Source organism: Limanda limanda, chromosome 15, assembly GCF_963576545.1.
Source record: "Limanda limanda chromosome 15, fLimLim1.1, whole genome shotgun sequence".
NCBI classification, from domain to species: domain Eukaryota; kingdom Metazoa; phylum Chordata; class Actinopteri; order Pleuronectiformes; family Pleuronectidae; genus Limanda; species Limanda limanda.
In genome coordinates this window covers 20,438,085-20,465,601 of record NC_083650.1, presented here as the reverse complement: position 1 = coordinate 20,465,601, position 27,517 = coordinate 20,438,085, and the positions used below count along the sequence as shown (strand labels likewise).

Below are 27,517 nucleotides of genomic sequence, written 5' to 3'. Positions count from 1 at the left end.
GAGAGGCGTCAAAGAAAAAGGAAAAAATAAGCGAGCCCAGATGAGCCATACATAGCAACGGAGGCACCAGCCAACTCCCAATCGTCTCCCTGTTTGCAGCCCCGAGATTTTCTTCCTCTCTCTCGCTCTCTCCCTCTCTGTGGTTATCGGAGGTCTTGCTCAATAGAATATATTTCCGTGGTTGCTAGGCAATCCCATAAAGCAGCGAGAATGAGCAAAGTGTTATAAATAATGTATTTGCATTATCTAATCAGCTGACAACCACCCCCATCCACACACACGGAGAGGAGAGGAGAGAGAGAGAGAGAGAGAGAGAGAGAGAGAGAGAGAGAGAGAGAGAGAGAGAGAGAGAGAGAGAGAGAGAGTGAGAAAGAGAGAGAGAGAGAGAGATGGGGGCATTTGATAATTGGAACGCGATTAATTCAATGAGCACAGTCCTCGTCCTTGAGATAAGCATACATATGTGAAGCTGTGTATGAATATGCTGGAGAGGAGGAAAAGTGAAGTGTGTGTGTGTGTGTGTGTGTGTGTGTGTGTGTGTATGTGTGTGTGTTTGTCAGACTGACTCAGAGCAGGCCCCACTACTGAACAGGACGGATAGGGTGTAGAGGATGTTGGGAGTGGGTCAGATGAATATCATACCATCGTCTGAAGAAAGGCTGGGCCGTGTTTCAGGATCAGCTATCCATCGGGAACAGACACACATGCACAACATGCCACACATACACATATGTCAACCAAATACTGTAATGAGGTTAAGAGACCGGCAAATGTTTAAAAGCTAATCATGGCTAATTCTGTAATAGACAAACACAATAAATATTTGGGTTTAACCTGTGGACTGCAACAACCGAGACTTTAAATTAGAGAGTTGTGTTAAACCATTACCACAAATACACACACACACACATGGATACACACAGCATACCATAGGCCAAACTGGTTTCTCTCACTAACACACCCTCGTCCGTCCAAAAATACTCTAAAACCAGCAGCTGACCAGAGCAGTGAGTCACTGTCTGATCATTGCCTTTCTCGTTCTCTCGTTCTCTCAAGCACACACTCGAGAACCTTGTACACATGCCTGATGTGAGCATACAGAGGGAGAGGGGGTAAAGTGCTTGGCCCTATGTGGTGACTGTGAAAAGATGGTGGTGGTGTGTTATTATGAATCACACCTCTTGTACATCATTCCATCCTCTGTGGATGCTGTGGAGAAAGGTACGACCTCACTCCACACTCTTAGCTTAGGTGAATGTTATTGAAGATGTCACAAATGCTCTAAAAATGAACAGGAAACTGTCTACGGTATTAAAAATTAATACCGTAGCAGATTTCAACAGAAGACTAGGTTAGCTTAGCATTAAGACTGGAGGTTTTGAAACACAGCCTACTGTCCTTCTACAAAGTTCAAAATCTTCTTCGTCTTAAAAGCTTATTAAGTAACATGTAAATTGAATGAGTGTATAAATATTAAAAGCAACAGTTTGTGGTTTTAGAGGGAGTTTCCTTTGTGTGCTTATTTCTTCAATAAAATGACTTCTGCTCTAAAATTATATTTTGCTGAGAAATTGTTACTGTACGTGACTAAAAGAGGAAACAGGGATTGTGGCTAAAAGCACAAGTCGTTTTTTAGAGCCATGTTACAACGGCACATATTCACATATGTGTTAATAATACATTTTTCATAATGAAAATTTGTAAAGGATTATAGCAAAGATCTTTTGTATACTAAAATACACTTTACTTTATACAACTCCTGATAGCTAGACAAAGCTGTATAAGATCTGAGAAGGCATTCTAGGAAAGAACAGTATGTACTTTTGCAGAATAATAGCTCAAGTGTAAGAATATCGTCCAAGAATATCTTCAGAATTCCCCTTAAGGCAGAGCAGATTAAATGGGCCACCGGCACACAAAGTGGCCACAGCAGATACAGTATAAAAATAAATGTATGAAGCCAGAGCCACTGAGTAGCAGCAACTGTAGATGGTATTCTGGCAGGCTGATGCAAGCCAGAAATATGGGCATTGCTCCAAATAAAATGTCCTGCATAGCGTCCCACTTAGACCCCATCTTGTTGTAAGGATGCATTTATTTACCATAATGCATCATTAGCATGTCGAGTTTGCACTGCACAACATACATACTTCTATAGCGCAGCATTTATCAATCGATCAATCAATAACAAATTGTTCTTTTGTTTGGGTAGCCCATATTCACAAATCACAATTTGTGTCATAGGGCTTAACAAGGCGCGACATCCTCAGTCCTTTACCCTTAACAAGTGACAGAGGAGGAGAAAACCTTCTGTAGTTTGCACAAGGTAAATGGTGAACGGAGTGAGACTTTCTAGTCAAAAGAACTGAGACCATTTGGAAAATAAAATATTATCTAGAAGTGATAATAAGAGATTAGTCCCTTTTATCTAGAAGTGATAATAAGAGATTAGTCCCTTTTAATTTTCACTTAACAGAATAAAAGGCAGAAAATGTATACTGTAATGACCTAAAGACCATTATTTAACATCAAGGTAAACAAACAAGGAGGAAGGACAACATTGAAAATGGTCAGAGATAGATGAGGTCCATGGTGAGTTAAGTGGATACAAAGCATAGCATCGAATGCTTAATTAGTTTATCTTGTTGAATGAGAACCGGCCAAAGATTTAGACGACCTTAACATCTGCTTTCACTCTGGTAACAATGGTAAGAAGGAGCAGAACATCATCGGCATACAGAGAACTCTATGGGAATCCATAATAATGTCCGTCACTAAAGAAATGAATCTTATCGCCTCCGCCAAGGACGTCAATGCTGAGCACAAATAAAAGGTTGATGATTGGACAACCCTGAGAAGTGCCTCACCGAACCAAAAATGAAGGGGAAGTCCCAGCACTTATGAGAACGGAAACATAAGGGGAATCGTAAAGGATCACATCCACTTAAAAAAGTTATTAAAGTGTATTATTAAAGTGACCCTGAGTGAGATTTATCTAGACAGCAATTCAGACAGCTGGGACAATTGACGATCACCAAAGATTTCAAAATCCACTGGGAAAGTGCTTTAGTTTGTAAATCAATGGGACATATATGTGTGGCATATTAAGTTAAGAGACATTCTCACAATACAGTGTTCCTGTTTTCATATCACTGTCCTGATTTTTTACTCTTGATCCCTACTTCAGTAAGCGGCAAAGCTCTAGGAATTAGAATCACAATAACTTTACTCCTTGACACGAAAAAATATTTACCTTAGGTAAGAAGACTCTTGAATGAAAATACTATTATTATATGTATATTTTTCCTCATCTTTTTTCGGACATTCCGAGAGCAAAGTTTAATTCTGAAGTTATTAACAATTGTCTTAAATAGACAGACATGCCTGGCCTGATCTCAGCAATATAACATTTACCCCCTGGGTCATTTCCGCAAGAATACAAAAAGGGAAATGAAAAATCAAGACCACATGTAAGAGAATGTAACCTGTGAACAAAACCTGACCCAAACCCTGAATACTTCCCCAAACGAAGCATGAGAGACAGACTGTGTCTGAACTGTGCACTAGACCAGTACTCAGATGTATACTGTATATATACATTGACAAAACTACTAACATTTGATAGGCTGTAATGTAAAACTGGAAATGGAGGGGAGATGATATCCTTACAGGCCACACCTAAGTGAACCAACCATAATCAAAGGGTAGGATTCACAGCAAAACCAAACAGGGGGATGCAGTGTGTTACATGCAGCCACTGAAGTCCTAAATGTAACTTATTTTCCAAGGGAAAATTCAAAGTTTGTGATGAGAACTGCCGAGTTCAAATACACAACTTACCATTAAAGCAGAGGGCTTCGGTGTAATATGCAGTTGCCTCAATCCCTCAAGTCCTAGAATTCCATCTGACTGACCAGATACATGGACCATCAGAATAAGGGAGACCCACATAATGTCACAACTTCAGTCAGCTCATAGCATTTTTATTTTCTGTTATCTTGTTTTTCATGTACTAATTCTCATGTCGTTTCAGAATTCAGCGACTCCCCCCTGCTCTGCATCACCTCAGTATATATACCGGCCCATTTCCTCTGTTCTCTGTCAAAACGTCTAATGTGTTTTTCCTAGCTTTCCAGCATTATCCCTTGTTTCATCGCCCTGACCGATCTCTCCTTCTGACCTGCCTAATGGACCCTGGATTCCCTTTTTGCCTGCTCCCTATCGGATTTGTTTGCTATCTCTGACTGTCTGCCTGGCTTTTGACCTCTGATCGTCCATTAAACCAGAACTCTTGATACTCCCAAAACGGCTCAAGAGTCGTGCTTCTTGGTTCACGTTTGCCATTTTGCGCACCCTGACACATTAAGTGAATCATTAGACTGTATTAAGCTGTATCAATCCTTTCCTGGCCTCCAGTGGGTTGGATGGGTGCCTCTAGTTGGTTAACATGATCTGCCGCCTTATCTGACATCAGCATTTTTCCAAAGACTCTCAGGTTTTGACAAATCCTCAGCTTCAGCCACGAGCATGAAGTTGTGCTCATTTGACTTCGAGCTGAACAACTGACAGGTGGCTATGGAAGAGTGAGTCTTATATAGAAAGGATTCAATAATCTTGACCACAGACAAGAGGGAGGATTCCCACATCCATATCGTCCTGTGGCTTTCCCTATCATCTTTGATATCTGTGCTATTTTGTTAGGGTAAAGGTTTTTTTTGTGCTGCTATAGTGAATGTATAAACCTTCAAAGTGTAATATTAGCACAATTTAACCTGCAGGAGTTTCTATGGGCTGGTGCAACATGTTCTGCTGTTGAAGAAGAGGAGATCAATTTCATGATGAGTTCTTAGCGTCTCCTGACATTTGCTCTGCAGAAATAAACCAGGGAGAATCTGTCAAATACAATTACAGCCGTCACAGATGAGCTCAGAGAGAATTCCGGAAAATGCTAAATGTCAGAGAAAATAATTATGTGAGAGGAAGGAGAGAGGAATTGACTGGCTAGAGTAACTCAGCTGACTAGTGAGCACTGGGAAAGTGAGCTATCTATACATACAAGCGGCGGAACAATCACATTGGTAAGCCCTCTGGACTTTGCATGGTTTGACCACTGCCTGCCTCAAACCCCTCCATCACAAACCTTGTGCCCTTGACTTGTTTAGTTAAAGGTCGCACCTTTTCATATCTGACTCTAGGTCTGCGTTTGAATCCTTCCCCTATGTCTGTATTGCACTGGTTCATTACACATACAGTTTATAAAAAAAAAAGAATAGTACTTATGTGACAAATCCATGGAGGCACACAGGCATACACACACACAGTCACCTCTTGACACATGCACATGCACGCGTGCGCACAAACACACACTGAGACTAGGAACACAGCTGCCCTGTAAGAGACCCAGAGTAGGACAATGCCAGCTGGCTTTGTTTCAACTTTTCATCCACTGGGATTGGTTCTCCCACAGGCCAAATATGGAAGAGACGCGTACCTCTGTCTACCCCAATGGGACTTCACTTCTACACACACACAGACACACACACAGACACACACACACACACACTAAAGTGCACAGTAGGAACAAAAGCATTAGCCTTATGTGGTCACAAGGTTGCTAGTACTTGACTCATAGAAATATCAACCAGCACATCTATGATCACTATGGAGACCACAGTCATGTGTAAGCATGTAGGTAGTGCGGGTCTTGGATTTGAGGAATATCCCTCTCTGGTCCTTTCACCATGACAACAGAGAAAGTTCAGAGGTCAGATCAACCGTGGATAATCCAGTGGATCATCAGCAGGACAGACTGGAGCGAGACTGAGCGAGGGAGTGGATGGAAGTGGGCGAGAGAGGCTCTTTATTGTGCCGAAGTGTGTGTGTGTGTGTGTGTGTGTGTGTGTGTGTGTGTGTGTGTGTGTGTGTGTGTGTGTGTGTGTGTGTGTGTGTGAGTGGGAGTGGGAAAGAGAGTGAGAGAGAAGGAGAGGATCTGCTTCGATGAAAGAAATGTGGGAGAGAGATCAGCCAAGCGAAATCCAGAAAGGAGTATTTGTCATTTGTTGACATTTTCTGAAACTTTTTCTAAGTTTGCCTAACACATTTCAGAATATCGAACAGTACACTCATTGGACAAAATAAAACGAAGAGCTTGTGACCTACGATTAACCATTAATGACAAACATAGCCTTGTACTAACATTTATGTATTATCCCAGTACATTTTCAGACTATAATACGCTATCGTCTTGTAATAAGGGGTGATTGTTTAGTTCCATAGTCATGATTTTTAGCAGCAGCCATTGGCTTGCAAGATAATATCATCCAAGCCTGGTTAATAAAAAACCCACAAATATCATGAACTACCATTGATTTAGTCTTCTCATAGTGACTATTTAAAGGTAACACAATTTACAACCTTTAAACGGGCCACCGAGTGAATATTATTGGAAAAGAAACCTGCCAGTTTAAAAACATGTCATCAGTCGACAGTATTTCTTTAAAAAGGGCTGCACATTAACAATGCAGAGCACTGGACTACAGCCCAACCTTCTGTACAAGCTTTTAAAAAGGAGGGATTTGTTAAGCTTCACTACCAGCCCACCTGATTCAGCATAATTGATTAGATTTTAAACATACCAGAATATATTACAGCACTAATGAAGAATCACAGATATTCGTCTATATATTGATTGTTGAATCCTTTAAAAGAAAAGATGTTAAGTTTATGATTTTGTCATGAATCAGTTTAGATTGTATTTGTGTAATTTAAATGGGGTTATTTTGATATTCACATGACTTTAAATCTGTAAAATCAACTCAAATCTACATAAAAAGCTGATAAAAGAAAAGAGGGTTAAAACACCTGACTTTTCAAGTTGTATCTTAACAGTGTGCATGTGTGTGTGTGCATATATGTGTGTGTCTGAATACCATTTATGTGATGTCCAGTCTGAAAGTCAATACATTTAATACCTGAGTGTGTGTTTGTGTTTTGGGACCAAGCTAACAATAACAACAACATTTTTATTTGATATGTAATTTAATCTTAGGACATGTTTTTTGGGCTGGGTGATATGACTAAAGCTGTTATGAAGATACCATTTTCATATAGTTGATGTTGATGATTGTCACGATAAATGTGAAATTGTTATTTGTCAAATTTTTGCTCCTGAAGGTTGTGGTATTAAACTCTCCTTTATCAACAGACAATGACAATATATTGAACTTTTGTTATATTGCTATGTTTATGCTACTTAATAACACTGTATTAAGTAGCATAAACATAGCATGTCATAGGCCTAGCCAGAACAGCCTTACAGTGGAAAGTCTATGCATTCAGATGCAATGACTTGGCCTGTAAAGACATAGAGATCTGGCCCGATGACTCACAAGAAAACTACATATTCTGATTAGTGTGTGTACTGTTTGTTAAGTGTTTATGTTTATGAGAGGAGATCTGGCAGATTTTTTTTGTAATTACATACAGTGGCTTTAAGAAAACATTAATATTTGTTTGCATCTGTTTCTCGTGTATCTGAATAGACGTTACATGTCTGCAGACGTGAGTCTGACTTAACTCTCAAGTTCTTGTGTAACAGTGTAATGTAATTTAGTGAATTCAAGTCCAGCGTTTTCAGTGTGCATGAGTGTACAGTTGTATGCTAGGCTGCATACAAGAGTGCATGCATCTTTGGTCACTGGTAATCTAATAGCATAAATTGAGTGAGACACTTAGCAGAACAGAATGTCATAAATTATAATTGAATTAAGCAGCCTCTAATGCTTTCACTGTCTCTCACCATGTGCACCAGTATCCTCTCTCCTGTGGGATGGATGGCCAGGGCCTCGTCATACAGGCCTTTGGCTTCGTCCAGTTGGCCCCGGAGCTCGGCCAGTCGGCCCCGCTGCAGCAGCAGCGAGTGGGAGTTGGGGAAGATTGAGCTGGCTTCAGCTATGCAGAACTGGGACTCCTTTAACCGACCGTCTGCCATGAACAGCTCCCCTGCAGGAGGAGAGCGAAGGGAAGAGGAGGAAGACCAGAGAGATCCAGGGGGAAAAAAAATGGAGGAGGATGTAGGGAGTAGAAGGAGAAAAGACAGAGAGGTTTGGACGAGGGCAGAAAAGACGGAAAGCAAGGAGGGTACATGAGTTTGGAAAGAAAGCAACGGTAAGAAAAGGATGATGAAGAAAACAGGGAAAATAAGGGACACAGAAGGGAGGAAAAAAACCATTATTATTATTAATTCCTCCCCAACGATAAGTAAAAGTGACAGACGACTTCACAGTGAGTTCATGTAAACTGTGCAGCGCTCAAATACAAACACAAAACACTACAGTTGGATGGACACACACACACACACACATTGAAAGAGAGAGTGGGAGCAGTGTAGTGCCTGGGAAGTCATGAGAGACTTGCCTAAATATGGCCATCGCAAAGTAAAGCTGCCTCCTTTCTCTGCTGCTGTTGGGAAGATGAGGACAAACCCCAGACTCACACACACACACACACACAAACACACACACTCTCACACACCAGGGGACCCGCCCCTGAAGATGGAGCAGACCCCTGAGTGGACAGGATGCTGTAGGAGGGAGCTGTCAATCATTCCGATGAGTGGACGCTGGGTCGACACCCAGATAAACCCTGAGAAAAGAAAACTCTCGGCTCTGAACGCAGACTGGCCTGTGTGTGTGTTTGTGTGCGTGTGTGTGAGTCTGTGTGCGTTTGTGTGTGTGTGTGATACAGAGAGATAGAGCAAGCTGTGCTCTGCAAATACATTGTACATGCCGTCTGCTCCTGAGCGCTGCGTGAACCCATGTGTGTGTGTTGGGTAGCGGATGTTTTGTTTGTTTACCTGTGTCCCACAGATGCACAGATGGGAAATACTTAGTGGATGCATGCTACCTCATGTGAGATGAAAGAGAACCATTTTCCAGACTCAGGGTTCCTTATCATAGCTTCATTTCACAGAAAAAGGGACTCAATGAACGGTTATGTAAAGCCTTTTCCTGCTCATCACCTGAGCTCTCAGAGAAAAAATATTGCTATTAGATCAGCGCGTGTATATATAAAGTCCATTTAGATGTATGTGTGTTAGAGTTTGAATGTGTATGTATATCTCAGTGTGTCTTTTTTTTAAGAACCCTCAGTCTCTCTCTCTCTCTGTGTGTGTGTGTGTGTGCGTGTGTGTTTTTGGTCAATCAGGATGTAAGATTGCGAGAGGAAGTGACCGATGTGAAGAGGAATGCTGGGAAGGAGAGGGGGGTCACTGAGGGTAGGACTGTCTCTGCCGTCAGTGAGAGACACACACACAGCTTCGTGAGCGTGTTCTATTTCGCCTGTTCTCAGCAGAGGAATAGTAGGGTTCAAAGGTCAGACATAGAAAATAACCTTCAAATTACACCCGTCCACAGGGGACGTGACCCCGCGGCCCCTCCACCCATCCCCATCCTATACTGTAACACGCTGGTGTTCTGGTTGCATCACCGTGCTCACTCGGCTGCGGTACGGATTCCCATTCCCATGCCTCGTCCACTCCAGCTGAGTGGATAGATGGAGTGTTTGTGTGGAGCATCTCTGTACTTCTCTCCCTTCATTTTCCTGCGAATGCTCTGCTCTCCCATGAACTTCCACATGCAGACTGAGGGCTGAAGGGGTGGAAGTAATAGCCGTATGCATCACTGCCATTCTGCCCTTAATAGAGCAGTGGCTTCATTTATGCAGGTACAGCACACACTCCGACATAAGGTATGCAGTATTCAATGGGACTGAAATGGCTCTGACCACTAAATTGTTAACATATTTAGTATTTACCCTTGTTTGTGAAGGCAGAGGTAATAGAAAATGGCTGCAGCAGTCACACTAAATTATGTAGTTTTAAAACAAGGTTACAAATATATCATCTCCTGCAGGAATTGTTCTCTCGTAAATATCCATATCCCTTGTGGTCAACACAAGGTTTTTTTTCAACTTTCATTATACAGGGGTGACCCCCAAGTGAATTCTTGTGACTGCAGTGGTCAAAACATGGAGAAAAAAATGTGTGTTCACATTGTACCAAGTACGTAAACAATGTCTCGCTCCCCAGAGAGATTGAAATTCGACTAAGCTTGTAAGCAGGTCAGTAAGCTGTGTGCGACAGTCACAGCTTTTATAGTAGCATCTGTACAACAGTCTGTGTGGAGAGGATTTTCATTCAAATTTGCCATCAACGATTCTGACTTTTGTGTTTGTCTGTTCTGGAATTTTCTGAAGAGGTCATTCCTAAAAAGGTTCAAAGTAGGTCAATCCCTACTTGGACCTTACATTTTTGGGATACTTTTGACATATATGGATATGTTGTGGTTGTGGCTAACCGCAAGTGTTTGTGGTCCAGCGGTTGATCCTTGAGGTCCACTTATTTGTGATTTATTGTTGTCTTCTTGGCTGTTTGTTTTATATCTTTATATATCCCCTCTATTTACCATAACTTTGGTAAAGGTCTGTTATTTATGAATGTTTAGAAACTTATCCACCACTTTGATAGTGGACAGAACAATGTTAACACCTATTTGAATGGACTCTCATGACATTTCAGATATTCATGGTCCTCAGAGGATAATCCTAATAATTTAATTGACCTGACTTGTGATGTAGCACTAACATTTTTTTTCATTTTTGTTTTGAAAGAACTTCCTTTACAACTATCTAAGAATCAATCTGATCTGTGATGGAATTTGATGGTGACATTCATCCCCCTCTCAGGATTAATTGTTATCAATTTAGCAACTTCATCAGGTCACATAACATTTTTTTAATAATATACTTTGTTATTAGTGCCCTTTAGTAATTAGCAAGCTTAACCATGGTAGTGACTTTAGTAAATATTATACCTGCTAAGCATGTTAACATTGTCACTGTGAACATGTTATCATCCTAACATCAGAATTCAGCTCAAAGCAGCATCTTATATATCAAAGTCAGATTGTGAGGTTTTAGTGTTTTTTTTGGACCAGTGGAAATAGAGGCATAAAAGTCAAGCCTCATATACATCGTGGCTGAAGGCTCTGCTGTTGAAAGGTCTTATTGCTGTAATCTTTCAATCAAAGACTGGGGAGAACTGGAAAGCTTAATAATTGTCCGAAATCAATGTTCTGTCTATTTTGCACTTCAAGATTGAGATTATTATTCATGAATCTTAATAACATTGCGACACAAAAAACCAGAGAATCTGATTGCTATCGATTGCATATAGCTGTACAATCATCGCCAACGTTTTTACAGCTCAAAGTCAATAAACACATGGCCCCGGTTTCCCTGTTCTCTCAGTTCAACGGCAAATTAACTCCCATGCAACACACACTGTGATTACATGGTTACTTGCTGACCCTGAACAGAACGTCCTTCTTGACTAAAGGGAATTTCAAATCCAATTTTGCAAGAGATCCCAACCTTGAGGTTTGAAAAACTGTGTTAAAGCTGCATGTATCGCCGACTCACCAGCCTGCAGCCAGATGCGTTCCAGGGTGGTCCAGATGTAGGTGGGTCCTTGGCGACGGGAGGAGCTGATGTCGGACACCTCAGAGAGCGCCGCATCCAGGCGAGACACTGCAACTGATGAAGGGCTCAATGAACCTGTGAAGGGAAATGAAGGAACCACAAGCTGTAAATGTTTGTTACAGATATCGAATGGTAACACACAGGGAAGCGATAATTTGTCCCAAATAAATTGTACAAGTTTTCTAACGCAGGTCAAGACTGATCATGAAGCAGAGATCGATTCTTCTTTCGTCAGCAGAAACTAACAATGACTGAATAGAGCCGTGCTCAGGAACACGTTTGTTCTGCTCATTCTCAGAACATTGATTCATTTCCTGTGACTGAATGGAAAGTGCACAGGCCCCTGATCCTGCTCGTATCACAGATGTGGAGGTGAGTCAGATCATTATTATTTAAACAGCACATGTGTTGCCCAAAACTGACTTGTGGACAGGCAAACACAGTTTGAATCCATAATAGGTCAAATGCCTGGGAAATTAAACTGACCTGCATGTTCACCTTTCCTCACTGGTATTTACCCAACACCACAGAGGAAGAGTGATGTGTTTAACTTAAAAATAATCAATTCAGCATGTGGCAATCCAAATATGTGCAGTGGAAGTGCCCTCATTAAAAAGAGTTAAAACCAGCAACAGAGCAGACCAGTGGAGCCGTCCTGGAAGTCGGGCAGGGTCAGGTGGATGGAGGGTTTCCTGCCTCCGGGGCTGACCTCCGTCCTCTCGGCCATCGGCGTACTGCTGCTGTCATCTGTCTCACTGCAACACACATGCACACGCCAATGAAGACATGTGCTGTACTCGCATAGTACATGAGCAAACACACCCAGTGAGGCAAGCACTGATATACACAGCTTATACACAAGCTTCTTGTTATTTTTAAAATTAACTTTATGTGTGTGTGTTTTGGGATTTGATCAATCGTCTTCTATTTTAAAAAAAGGAAATGTTCTACCAGTATCATTCAAGTTATCCTCCATAAGGCTCCATCTGTGAAGCCAGTCAGCACTGAGGGTAAGGAGAACCTATCAGGTTTTGCCGATACATGTGCCGATTAAAATATTTTGTATATTTTCCTGTAAATAATAATTCTTGCCAAAAACTACAGTGTGTTTGCATCGACATGATTAGCCTCTCTAAAATGGTGAAAGGAATTGGTCAGCCAAGCTGTGGACACTATGTCGTTCTCCACCTTGTATCATCCTCCTGAGAGTCACTGCAGTCCGTGCTGGCTAAAAGTGGAAGCTCAGTAGTGTCGGACAATGTGTCCTAGACCTCCTCCGCATATATCACAGCTTTTGGGAAAAACCAGGCAGAAAGAAAACTGAGAAAGTAAAGACATTACATTTTGAACCTTGGCAAACACTAAAATTAATAATTTGATCAGACGAAACTGTTAGCCAGCAGATTGATTATTATTTTATTGTGTTTTTCTAGATGAAAAGCAGATTTTTATTATAAGCTTCACTGTGCCAAATTTGAAGAGATTCTCTCAAGATTAGGATACAGACAAACTGAAAATAAAATGCTTCGGCCGTTACCATACACAGGGACATAGGAACATGTTGAATATGGAGAGAAAGTATCGGCAGATTTTTCAAAGATTAAACATTTTTTTAATTTGTTCCATTGTTGAACACAACATGGTAACAGTTTCAAATGTTTGGTTTCTCATTACGTTCTGTCAGCTTATCAGATTGATCCACAATATTTAAAATATATATTTTTTGGGAGAAAATCCTCTGTTTTAGAAAACCCTATCTAAAATGTGAAAGGAAATGTTATCATACATCTTTAAAATCTGTCAAGTATGACGCCCATTATCTCAAAACCACTCTCACAGATCGCAGATAGAATCTTAACAACCTATCGTGATATAACTGAACAATGATATATGATATTACGCAACATCAGACCCATATGCGCTTGCTGGATAAACTAAACAAACATGGATGACGTAAAAGATCAAAACATCCAGGCAGTCTCTTCAATATCCACAACAGTAGATTCAACAGACCTACATATCAGCAGCAGCCATCTTGATTGTCATTCATCATATCAAACCGGCCCCATTTTTAGATAAATGGTTGTGATTTGCCTGAACTGTTTCAGGACAAATGGAAATGTGTCTAAAGGGAGGCCACACCCACTTGCACGAGCGAATAAATGCAAGTTTACTGACTGGCCTTATCAATATGTCAGAAATGCAGAGTGCATGAATACACACACACATTTGTGCACACACACACGTACACACACACACACACACACACTAATCCATTCAATCAATACTGCCGCAGCAAAGCTTCCCCCTCCTTTCTTAACATAGCAGTAAAAATACTGGAGCAGTGAAGTATCACAACAATCTTCAGTACATATGATACACACGTCCTGCAGACCCACACTCACCTGGAGCGACTGACTTCATAGCGGCTTTGCCAGCGTTGCAACATCTCCTCACAGGTCTGCAGGGCAGTGGCTGGGCCGAGCAGAGCCTCTTCAAGCTTTACCTTTGTGAACAGGAGACTGGAACACAAAAGAAACACACACACACATACATTACTAATCATTTTCAATGTTGTGGTACTTGTTTGTGTTTTATTGCCCCATGTGATTAACTTATGTGCACTTATTGTACAGTAGAATAGCTGCTGTTTCTGTACCAGAAGGAAATTCCACAGTGAACTGAATAGCATGAAGGAGTCTTAAGTTGGATTCAAACACAGTCTAACCTGTTCTTCTTGTCACGGATGCATATGTATACACAACATTTTAACAACTCAGTTTGCATGAGACGATGACTTTGAATACATGAGGGTGTTCACTTAAAGTGGATCCTTGCAAATTAGCTGCATATTCCCAGTTGCTTATTTGGCTATAAAAATAAAGAAGCTTATAAATATGGATTAATTTGCCTGTGCAAGTGTTTGAGCCTCGACAGTAGCTTGGTAAGTGCTTAAGACCCATCAACATCTCACTGATGTATGTGGATTGAAGTACCCATGGATCAATAGAGAGAGAGAGGGGTAAAGATGGTCATCAACAACAAGCTCTAAGATTGTGTACGTGTGTGTGTGTGTGTGTGTGTGTGTGTGTGTGTGTGTGTGTGTGTGTGTGTGTGTGTGTGTGTGTGTGTGTGTGTGTGTGTTAAGAGGTTGCAGAGTACAGGCCATAGAGTGTCTCTGCTCTGGCCTTTTAGTTGAAGACAACTGGTTAAGTGATGTGGGAGTCTCTGGTGTGTGTGCATGTGTGTGTGTGTGTGTGTGTGTGTGATGGTGTGCGTGTGTGTGTGTGTTTAGTAATTGCCAGAAGGGGCTCTCAGAGGATGCAGTCTGTCATAGGCATCACTCATCCATGAGTGTGAGGACAGAGAGAAAGAAAGCGAGAGAGGCACGGAGACTATGGTGTTCGCCAAATCCGACGCCAGCCTGCCTATCTGTCCACTGCCTCCCTGTTGAAGGCTCCTCCAATTATTCTGTACTGTCATGTCAGAGGGAGAGAGAGAGAGAGAGGGGGGGGGGATGATAGAGGGGAAGGATAAAGGGAAGGACGAAGGGATGCAGGGAGGGTGAGGATCAATAGCAGAGAGAGACGAGCCCATGTCAGGAGAGAAAACTCTCAGTGAAATGCGCCTCATTACCAACTCACTACTTGGTGGAGTGGGGTGTGTGTGTGTGTGTGTGTATGTGTGTGTATGTGTGTAGAGAGGGTGAGGAGAAGATGGAGGGAGGAAGTGTGTGTGTGTGGGAGGAAGGGCGTTGGATTTTATGACGTGTGGATGACAAGTGCTGCCGAGGGACTTTGTGTTAAGGATACGCCTGCCAGTAGGGGTCCACCAGAGTGTGTGTGTGCGATTTTGTGTGTCTCTAGGCTCCCCATTACCAGTGTGGCAAAGCGTTTAGAGGCATTTTGATGCATTTTGAGGCTGTACATCCATCCTAGTGTTTAAATGTGACACAGTGTGTGTGTGTGGGTACACATCATACAGTACATATTGACCTCCCACTGTCTTACATGCACAGTATCTACTGATACTGTATGATACACCAAAACTAAGTGTACTCTAAATTCTCATTATATTCCCAATACTCTTATAATTACAGAGTCTACTTTCTTTCGTCTTGTTTTTTTAAACACAAAAACTGTTCTTATTGACTGTTATAAATCAAAGTCAGCAGTAGTAAAAAAGAAAATATGAAAGGGAGGGATATAACACTTGACTCCCTGGAAGACTGGAAGATGTGAAACATCTGTGCATCTATGAAGGATGGATGCAGAATATTTGACGTTGCATTACCAGTAAAATGTTGGTCATCTTTCCATGAAATTGAGAAAAAGAACAGGGAGACCTGTCTCTGCTGTGAGCCTGTTTTCAATTAAGGCCATGTTTGAAACTGTACACTGATTTCTTGCAAAGTTTTATGCCATCACAAATGTTTATATCATAAACCATTACAAATAAATGAGCAATTTATTCTTGAGTTAACGTTAGGGACACTAGGCACATCCTGCAGATGTTTCATAGAGAGAGGTGTTATGTAAGAAAATGTTAAGTTGAATTGACAGCAGGTAATATAGGAGCTGATTAGAAACTATGGGGTTATCTCGCTCAAATATACTTTGTTTGAATATATCAATTAAATTAGTATTTGAATGCAAGTAATTACAGGCAATGATACAAGGCTTGTTTCTCTGTAAATGAGGGAAATATTTTGAAATTCCCAACTATCTCTTTGGCATTAATTCACATATAAGTCTGCCAGGAGTACACAGTACCTGGTACATGACGGTAATTAATATCAAAATGATCTAAGGCATCTGAGGATTGTCTTTTCCACCCTGCAGCACCCGATCACATACTTGTGTTTTCTTTGCAGCTCCAGAAAAAAAGGAGATTTCATCAAGATTACAGCACTCACAACTGCACATCAAATTACAAAGGCTGTCATTTCCACCCCCCCCCTGGGAATGAGGCAGGCGTGTGCAGAGTCAACGTAGTGGCTGTGGATGGACGGCAGCGAGCACTGGAGCTCAGTGGCGCCCAGCTCGAGTAGTGACTGCCTGCGTAAACTCCATTTAAAAATAGCTAATAATGTTCCCTTAGTACATCTACAGTATTACTCATTCTGCACTCCCACAGATCAGAGTGTGTGTTCTGTACACACACACATAGACACACACACAGACACACACATAACATACATGTACTTCATATAGTCGGGTCAAAAAGTCTGAAACCACTTTCCTTTTCAGTTGAATGGGAATGAATAGATATTAACACACACTCAAGCCTGTGCAGACATGCTTGCTTTGTGTAGTAGAGCGTGAGCCAGGCATGCATGTGCATGCTCATACACACACTTGCACAGATGCACACACATGCACACTTGCTCATGCTCCAACATCCCCTTAGATGAATGCAGAATCAAAGGCTGGGATTAATCATTCTCTTTAGTACAAACTGTAAGACCACGATCTCTCACTCTCTCGCTCTCTTACACACACACAACCCTCCCCCTTCTCTCCCTTACTCTCCTCAGCTCTCTCAATCTGTAGCAGAATCACATTTCACATTGAAATGCATGACTGTTTACTGGGTGATTAAAATAACTAAGAAAAGGAAAAAACACAGACAGAGAGATAAAAAAGACGAGAGCCAAAGAGAGAAAGAGATGGAAAAAGAGAGAGTGAGAGAGAGAGAGAGAGAGAGAGAGAGAGAGAGAGAGAGAGAGAGTGAGAGAGAGAGAGAGAAGCCGGGGGTAGAGGATGTGGCAGAAAAGGAGGAAGGAGAAATTCAGTATGCTACAGCGAGCTGACAGTTTGCTGAGGTGCAGAGAGGCAGCGGCTAACATGAATCACACACATGCATGCGTACACACACACACACACTCAACACACAGTGACACACAAACATGCATGTGCAAGATTACGATCTTTTACACGTGTACACATCCCCCCCAGCATCTCAACACACAAGTACACACACATTCACACACAACTGTCTTGGAATGCCTAGCACCTCTCACAGTACAAGCTTTGATCCCTGATGCACACTCACACATCCAAAGCAAATGATATTCAATGGGCTTGTTACTGAGAAAACACCTCCTTTCATTACCCCCCCCCCCCTCCCCTCTCTCTCTCTCTCTTTCGCTTCTCTTTTCTGACTCTGAGATCTGCAACTTGGCCTCAGCCCCAGCGGGTCCAAGGGGTATTGACTTATTCTGATTGGGTCTGGCTTCATTTTCATGTGCATATTGCAGGTCTGGGTTGGGTTTAGGCAAAAATACTCATATTAATCACAACATGATGATACATTCTTTGCAATGCATACTGATAATCTTACACCCTGTCTGCATGTAAGTCAACACACACATGCACGGTTGTCAATTGGAGTCAATCATGCAGCCGTTTGATTTTATGCCTCTGTATGAATTCTGGGTTTGACATTAAACATACAATGTGTAACTTTGGTTGCTAGGAGCCTCTCAATCAAAACAATCACAAAATAACTAGTTTGACGACGTCTTGAAGCAGCGTGGGATCATGGGAGATGCAAAATTCACCATTGGAGATAACTGAAGTGACTCTGGCGGCGCATGTTTATGAATGAATAATGTGTTACAGTTTTATTCCTGTTTCGTAGCAAACGGCAAAGAAAAATCGTTAAGAAGTGACCAATACAAACTGTAGCATACTGGCTAACAGGCTAGCTGTATGTTTATGTTTCATCATACATTGTTTGAAGTTAAAGCAGACACGGACAAAGCCACAGGTTATGTGGATATTACGTAATTAACAGATGAACAAATTAAAAATCCTGTTACCTTGAATAAATTTGGGGATTTCTCTGGGTTTGAATAATGTTGGAAACATTTTGGATAATGTAAGTACACAGGTCAAAAACATACCTAACATAGGTTTAGTCGTTTCTAGACATTTTAATGAAGCTACATATTATATCTTTAAGCAATCTGTATTTACTTGCCTGTCAACAGGAAGTTGGATCAACCAATGAGCTTGTGAGCTGGTTTTAGAGATTCGGGAGATGTGCTTCTCTGCGAGCATTTAAAAAACATGACTTCCTGAATTCACGGTTCATGAAAACATATAACACCACATTTGCAAAGTATTTGTTATAATAATCCTTTTACAACAAGTCAAGGTGATTTAAGTTTAGTTTATTAAAGCTGTATTGGTTGCTAAAGCAAATTGGCTTTTCACCCTTACAGTAGACACAGAGCACCCATTTAGAGGTTTCTCTCTGCACCTGAGGAATCTATATTAATCTTTTCTCTTTTTTAGGCTCTGTATTAATGTCCATTGACTCCAGAGGGAAAAAGCTTGAACTTGAACTACTGCATGACCAACAGCTAGTTGCTAATATTTTATTATCTTTATCAGCAAGAGGCTACAAAGCTCTCTGGAAATGAGAGGAAGTGCAGAGTGACTTTTAGAGACACCGTTCACATTTCACACAGTCAATTAATTCATCATTAATATGAAAATATTGATTAGTGCAGCTTGAAGTGATCGCAGCCTTATTGTTAGGGCTGACTTAAAAGCGTACCATAGTTCTTCTGGGAAATTATGATAATAGAAAGAGATGTCATCTTAGTTGGCTTGGTAAGAGGTGTAACAGTCCCCCTATATGAGTTTCTTTATTATATTCTTTACTATTATTTAGTATACAGTTAACTACACTTTTCATGTTAACTCAACTATAATGGACAGATTCATACAACAGTGGACAGGACCATTTGTTACACTGTTACTCTCTAGTCAGACAATTCCTTTAGCTTCGGTTTGGACTCAAATTTATTCGGTAAGTTCAGCCCAGGCTGATCCATATCTCTCTATCCATAAATCCATAAATCTGAGAGGTAGTGACACAGACGTTCAGTAACAAGTCATTAATGCATGTGTTCCATTCAGCAAATTTTACATAAATAGATTTGTATCTCTCTCTGGCTCTCTCTCTTTATCTCCCTTAATCAATGTCTCTCTGCCACTCCATAACAACAGTTTGGGAACAACAACTGATGCTGCCTGCTCTACCCATATGACCTCATGGTTACTGGGGCGATGGGGATTCCTGGCGCAGAGAGCGTTTTCATTGGCTGAGCGCAGAAAAGAGCTCTTAAATGGGTCAAAGCAGTCAAGTGTCTCTACGGAGGAGGTGTGTGTGTTCGTGTGTGTGTGTGTGTGTGTGTGTGTGCGCGTCTAAGTGTGCAATTGGGCATTGAGAAAGAGAGAGAACAGATTTCATTTTCCAATTGTACATACAGTACTCATCAGTAAAGCCTGGGCAATTATGAAACCGTCATCTCTCCTGCTTCCTCCCACACTGTCTCAGTTTTTCCTTCTTCTTCCTGTCAGGCTCTTACATCCTTCCTTCCCTTCATTATGTCATCAATTTTCTTGTTTTTCTGCATTTCCTCTCTCTCTTCCTCTCGCTCCTGATGTATGGATGTACCCCATCTGTGAGTGCAGGGACCGTGGAGGCCAACACTGACCCCAAATGGTTGCATTATGAAATGCTTTACTGGGCTTTGAAATGAAAGAGAAGACGCATCAGAAAGATGATGCAACATGCTCCCATGTTATGGTTAGTGTGCAATAACTGGCCTGGATAGTTAATGGTGTTTATCTCTTACGCTATAGCGCTTCCTCCACAGCCAATCAATCTGCTTTTCAGTATGGCTGTCTGAAAACATTCCTGTGAGATGATGTGAGCATCTTAAACCACATTTTGGGGCCTGTACTGTGTATACTATACCTGTGCTGGCTTTACTCTATGACTCAATTTCGAGATAAAAATCAGAAGATTAATAATCCAAAGGATAATAATTAGAAATATTCTTTGTTAGAAAGAAATGAACAAACCTACAAAATATCTTTTTTTTTTCTATACGTTCAAAAGCGAATTTGAGCCCAAAATGTTATATTGAGTCATTGAAGTCACATGATATTATGATGAATGCTGAGAGATATCCACCCATAACACACAGGTTGAGTTCCTGCAGCTATGACATTCTGCCTTCAACGTGTCCCATAGCAAAACATTAAATCCATACATGCCTCAAAATGCCAAGTGTTTTAACCTGCTTAGTGTAGCAGACTGGTAGGTTTATATGATGAACGACTCTGATCTGTCAGGAGAGCAGCACCAGGGCCGGGGTCAGAGCTGCAGTGTTAAAAGGGTAAGGGGGTATGAGGGGCATAGGTACTGCAACGCAGGCCTCTACTCTTGCACATCTAAATAAGGTGTTGAGTGTGTGTGTGCTTAGCCTCCAACAAAGTAGCACTGAGACACCCTACCCCTGCGGAGAGGACTAGTGTTGGGACGGGGCCTCACTGCACCACTCACTGGAGCCACCCTCACACACACACACACACACACACAAATGTGAAAAACGCAGATTCAAAGTCTAAAAAGTACAGCGATCGTTTGGCCCTTTACTCTCATTTCACCAACACCTTTACCAACATTTCTTATTGCGTGTGTGAGTGGGATGGTTCAGTGGGTTTTACTTGAAGTTGTCTGGGTGCTGGCTGAGGGCCAGGCCCACGGTGTCCAGGGCATGACGGTAGTGTTTCTGGGCGCTCAGCAGCAGGGTGAGCAGGTGGAGGGAGTGCAAGTCGTCTCCATGGAGAGTTAAAGCTGCCTGCAGGGGCTCCATGGCTGCAGATACCTGCCACACACACACACACACACACACACTGATCTAACTTACAATATGCAACGTTTTCTGATAAATAACTTGTCGATTAAGCAACAGATGTCTTTACCTGTCGGACAAGTGCTAGCTGCAGAGCCAGGTACATAGCAATCTGTGCATCCAGGGGGTCCAAGGAGTGAGCCCTGAGGGGGAGAGAGACATGTCCCTCAGGTTTCATATGTTTTAGCAAAGGTTATATCACCAGGATAGGTCACTTTTTTGATTACCATTTAAACTCACATTTAAAAATACCAGGGTGCTAGTTAATACCATTGATAAAATAATAAAAAACGAGTTGGGCTGGATATACAGTATATATATATATACATACTTACATTCATTCATAAATGCATATAATATTATATTGTGTTATTATACTTATTATGTTATAGTTAACAAGAGTGGTGACCTAAGCTTAATGTTAACTAAGGTGTGCTAATCATGACAATGAGAGGATGCTAATGTTTGGCAGGTTAATATAAACCATATTGATATTATATATCATTTTATACAATAATATTGTCTTTTGCATGCTCTGTCTACATATTCTTACACTCATAGTATATTATATTATCTATTGTATAGTCAAATACTTATATTTATACCTCTACTATATATCATATCATATTATATCATACTCTTTGTATATTCTTGTATATACACATATTTATACATGTGTACATGTTATTATTATATTTACTATTATTATTATAGATACTGTTGCTGCCATTATTACTATATACTGCTACTATATTGGTATAATTACTATCATATATAAATATATATTATGTTATATTATATACTATATATACTGTACTATTTTTATATACTGTCTAACAATAACATTACCATCATATCATCAGTACTATTACCATCATCTTGCCACTGCACCTTATCTACCTATTTATCTTGTGTTTCTGTTTTTATTCTTTGTACCTCAATATTTTTTACTTTATTGTATTGTATTGTATTTTATTGTATTCAAATATACCGGCTGCTATGACGACTTAATTTCCCTTCGGGGATGAATAAAGTAATCTATCTATCTATCTATCTAAACATGGTCACAATCACAGCTTTGCATGTTGGCATTTTCTCATTAGCAGTAGTTAGGCCAACAGACATCTGATCACTGAGAAACCGTAAACAGAGAGAACCAGGACGTACTTGCTCAGAGCCTGCAGCGCTCTCTTGTTGAAGTCATTCCGATCTGCTTTGAGAGAAGCTGTAGATGGAAATGAAGCAACACGTGTTCAACAAGTCATCACCTTATCAACAAACTAGATCATTTGTCATCCGTCTTTTGAAATGATCCATAACACACAAACACATATGTGTAAATACTGGCAACGGGGTTGGAGAACTAGCCTGGCAGGTACTGCTGGTATCCTAGCAACCTACCAGTAACAACACTCTCTGAAGTCCCAGCCAAAAGTACTCTGGCATGAACAACTACAAGGAAAACCTCAACTGGACATTGTTACACATTGGTTTGTGTGTTGATTAAACTAAAAGGATAACATGTTCATTAAGAAGCTTGGGAGTAACTGACAAGTGGATTTGTAAACCTTGGATCAAATGGCTTTGGCTTTCAACCAGCCAGGCCTAACGTCTTCACGCCAAGCTAATCTGACCATTAGAGAGAAGAAAGTGATTGAATGTTGAACTATTTAAGATCTGATAACTTTAAGGATATGGAAAGAAGGCCATAATTAAAAGAAAGCTATAATGACTGCCAACCATTCACCTTCACCTCCGAGACATCAGTGATTACTTGCATTACCACGAGAGGTTGTTTTTTTTCAGGAAAGTGTGAACCCTTTAAAGCAAGTCACAGATTTGTTTGTTTGATGGTTTGTGTATTTGTGTATCCATACCATCAGAGGCCTGTAGACTGCAGCAGAGCCCCAGAGCCAGGTAGGCCCTGGGCAGAAGTTCTCCAGCTTCCTCCCCCATAGACACCACACTCTGGGACAGAGCTTCTGCCTCCTCAAACTGGAGGCGCAAATACACACGCGCACACACAAACACACACAAACAAACATAAAGTGTATAGCCTCTCCAGGATCACCAACAGAAAACAGCCTTCACACACAAATCCAGATATAATCATGAAATCATGTGACCTATAATTGATATGATTAAAATCATCTAGGATCATTGTGAGGAACTGGAGCTGCAACTCGACATGGGTGTGCAACAGGAAAACCCCAGAGTCGTACTGTTAGACAAATGCAGCTGAAGTGCAGCAGGGAACGGAGTGTGGATGGCTGTGCCTGGTGTGAGTTTGGGCCGAGTAGATTTAGCTGAAGGACAACGCAGAGTTTGCTGAAGGACACACACACACACACACACACACACACACACACGCACACAGCAGTAGACTGCAGGCGCTGTGTGGCTGAGCTGAGCCGAGGAAAAAGTGTGTCACACCGTGTGAGGTACTGCCGGTGGTGGGCAGGCAGGTGGGTAGGTGGGCATGGGGGGGTAATGCCTTTGACTGCATGCCAGCAGAACAGCGAGCCAACTGCTCTGACTCCCTCCCTCCCTCCCTCCCTCCTTATCCATACTCCTCTTCCTCCCATCGTCCTCTCTCTCTGTTCCGTCTTTGTCTCTTTCTCTCTGACTCCACACAGCCAGCACACAATCACCAGTCATTCAAGACACACACAGCCCGACCATGCACAACTTGGGGGGATTAGGAAGAAGAATATGTTTCTGTTGTCGGGTGAGAACCTTGCATCTGCAAAACTGCTCTTCAGGAATTTTGAAAAAGGAGCTTCCATTTCAGTGAGTGCTGATGTCATTGGTTATGAGAGGTGCCCAGACATCCCTCACATTCTCACCAACATGTACAAAAACATGAAGAAATCCTAAACAAGCAGTCCAGACTGTCCAGTGGGGCTGCTGGTGGATGATGGTGGCCCATTTATGTAATGCCCCACTGCACTATGGCCACAGTGTCCCATTGTGATTAAGGCTGTAAGCTCCTTAGTGTCTCCGGCCCGCCATGATCTCCAGCCACTGACAGATGTGCTCCCTCCATTCGCCCGTTAGCTCCTTTTTTCTAATCTCTGACCCCTTTCTCTCTCTCTCTCTCTCGTCCTGTCTAACCCACCCTCACTCATTCTCTCTCTCTCCCCCCCTCCACCCTAAATACCACTGTTGCTGTGACGCTCAGATCATGAACAGCAGGACTATCCAAGCTGGCCACGCTTCAGAGTGATGTGTATCTGCCTGAGTGACCCCAGTGTCAATCCCCAAACATTAGCGACACAGTGATGCTGTGCGATGACTTTCTGACTTCACGCGTGCACACATACACACACACCCACACACACACACACACACACACACACCTTCCCTGCAAAAATATTGTATAACCCTCCAGCGATGCACTACACAATTCTATGACACTATGTCACCTTTCAGCTTAACATCTTATACGTGTTAACTGAAACTGTGGGGACAGGTCTAACTAAATGAAAATGAACATGCATGGATTACAGACATGATTGTCCGTGCTACTGCATTCACATGCAGATTATATATCATTAGTTCCAGATGGAGAAGGGATCCTTGCTACCAGGGCTGTAATCCTGTGGAATGTCGACCTTTATGTGTACCTTAACTTCTTCTGCCTGGAAACCATGTAATGCAGAACATGTCAGTGAGTTGTGTTAAAATACAAAATAACACAGTGTTAAGAGTCTGTAGCCATGTTAACGATGAGGTTGCACAGTGTTACACATGAACACGATAAAGATATACTGTAAAAAGCTAAAGTTTCGGAAAATGTGCTGTCCAATTACAGTAAAAAAACATATCAAATTTCTTTGATACAAATACGAATACAAATACACACATTAAGCTATAGGATGTGTATTTTCTATAGTACTATAAGTGCTATAGAACCATACTGATGTATAGCATCATAATGTTTACTGTTCTCACCAGCTAAGCACATTGATAGCATGTTAACATTTGCTCAAGTACTTAGTACAAAATAGAGTCAAACTGCAACTGAATGTTTGCAGTGCACTTCACGGGGATCCCTCTGACAGTAAGACATTTCACTCAAAACTACATATGTAACATAAACTAATGGATCCCTACTTTTTCTTTCTAGTGACTCCTTAGAATGAAGCAGTGTCCACTTATGAGGTCTCATCACGTAATATGGACACAATCTGGATATGAGTTATGATGACTGTTTGATTTAAAGGATTTTGCCTTGATGGATGGATTTATAATAAATAGTGAATAATGCACACACATATATCCTGTAATATATATCCTCTAATTAGAGGAATATAAGTCAGCACATGAGTGAACAGACATGGAAAACAGCTCCACTTCCAGAAACACATCTCCAGAAGATTCACAGCTACAAGTATCTCTAGGAAATGAAGTGCAAAAAACACCAGTTCTTCATCCAATGTGTGTGTGAGCATCAGGCTCCCAGGCCTGACTCTGTGTGTACCAGCATATTATGGTCATTACATACAACTCTTTAGGTGTTGTGTGTATTTGTATTCACCCTGTGCAGTTGACCAATGCAGACTTTAGCAGCCAACAGGGGCAATGAAGGGTCCTCGGGTCTCATCCTGGAACACTCTTTAAATACAGATACAGCGCCAACACCCTGGAAGACACACACACATACACACAAACACACACACACACACACACACACACACACACACACACACACACACACACACACACACACACACACGTCATTGACAAATTGTGATTCATGTGCACACAGCAGCCAGTTATCATGCAGCAACAGATGACATGGATCGCTTTTTTTTTGCGAGTGTATCAAACACACATCAACTGTCCTTACACAGCCTTAATAGACCCATTTAGGCACACAGTCACTTAATACATGTAGGTCAATCATTAATGGACCACGTGCACACGCACATGCGCTCACACACATGCAGACACACACACACACACACACACTCGGCTGGCCCTAAATAGAAGCGGATCTGACGACAGTGAGGCGGCCCCTTCTCCTTCTAGGGAGCAGCCTATTTCCAGAGCTTCCATTGATCTGCAGTGTCACTTTATTCTGAAACCCAGATCAATTTCTGTGTCACACACATGGACGCACACACGTACACGTGTGCACACACATGCTCTGAGGAACTGAGCGACAGGAGGAGAAAGAGAGAGAGGATTGTACACGATTCCTTATTCCTCTTGAGGACTCCCATTTAAAGAATGCACAGGTTTCTCATCATCATGTTCCCATAGCAGCAAATGAATATAAAATGAATCCCCAGTTATTACATTTTTCACATGTGTAGATGGTGGTGGGAAATGAAGTTGTAGGACAACACAACGTGTACTTTTTGATGAAAAATCTAGCTGATTGTTACTATTGTTACAGTCAGTTACTTGGCACTACCTGATTGGTCCAGACCATCCAGTCTGTGGTCCAGACCCAATAAAATGTAACCCATCTGCCCCTCCGAGCAAATTGAACACTTAGCTATGACTGCTATGTGTTGCACGCCTGTGAGGAAGGAGCGCCGCAGTGTACGGGACACGAGGAATGGCAGATGATGGATGTCTCCTTCGGGTGTGGCGTGGTGTGAGGGTCTGTTGCTGATATATAAGGAGTAATGAGCTCACCTTCCCCGCCGCCATGAGTGACAGGCCCAGCTGGTGCCAGAGGTGGAACTCGTTGAATGAGAACTTCATGGCTCGCTCCAGACACTGGAGGAGAAGCACACACACACACACACACACACATACGCACACGCACACACACGCACACACACAAATACATGTTATTTGTGTCTATTGTTGAAGAGGATGTGTAAGCAGAGTTTTCAGCAGGGAAACTGCGCTGAACAGACACAGTGTTTGGTTTAAATTGTCTTTAGATTAATTTTAGTTTTTCTTTTCCTGATTTTAAAAATTGCTTTCATATTGGTAAAAACTCAAAGCTCATTCTTCCTCCTTAACAAAGTACTGAGATGAATGGCGGCTCCTCCATGGCTCCATCTTTACAAGCTGGAAGTGCCTGTCAGTCACCACACACACCACCCACTCTGCTGTGTCCGTACATAATGCTGTGATTGATGTGTGTGTGGAGGAACAGAGGATGGCATGGAGCGCCAATCAGTCAGATGTTATCAGTCATGCAGAAGTGAGCTCAACCACGAGAAAGGTCTGCCTGATCCTCTGATTAAATAATGTGCACTTAATAGAAAGCCAGCTGACCACTGAACCTGCAGAAAA

At 41.7% G+C, this 27,517-nt stretch overlaps 1 protein-coding gene across 3 annotated transcripts in view; it reads right to left on the bottom strand.

The window, feature by feature from the left end:
• Positions 1-27,517, bottom strand: part of ttc7a (tetratricopeptide repeat domain 7A) — a 52,785-nt gene that overhangs the window by 7,774 nt on the left and 17,494 nt on the right. For all 3 annotated transcript variants that reach the window (XM_061087310.1, XM_061087308.1, XM_061087309.1), the window contains exons 11-20: positions 26,906-26,989; positions 25,797-25,901; positions 23,134-23,251; positions 22,424-22,481; positions 21,327-21,399; positions 21,069-21,229; positions 13,944-14,060; positions 12,181-12,293; positions 11,479-11,613; positions 7,799-8,001 (exon numbers count right to left, since the gene is read on the bottom strand). In XM_061087310.1, the coding sequence (XP_060943293.1) occupies positions 7,799-8,001; positions 11,479-11,613; positions 12,181-12,293; positions 13,944-14,060; positions 21,069-21,229; positions 21,327-21,399; positions 22,424-22,481; positions 23,134-23,251; positions 25,797-25,901; positions 26,906-26,989 (1,167 nt within the window). The remainder of the gene's footprint in view (positions 1-7,798; positions 8,002-11,478; positions 11,614-12,180; positions 12,294-13,943; positions 14,061-21,068; positions 21,230-21,326; positions 21,400-22,423; positions 22,482-23,133; positions 23,252-25,796; positions 25,902-26,905; positions 26,990-27,517) is intronic.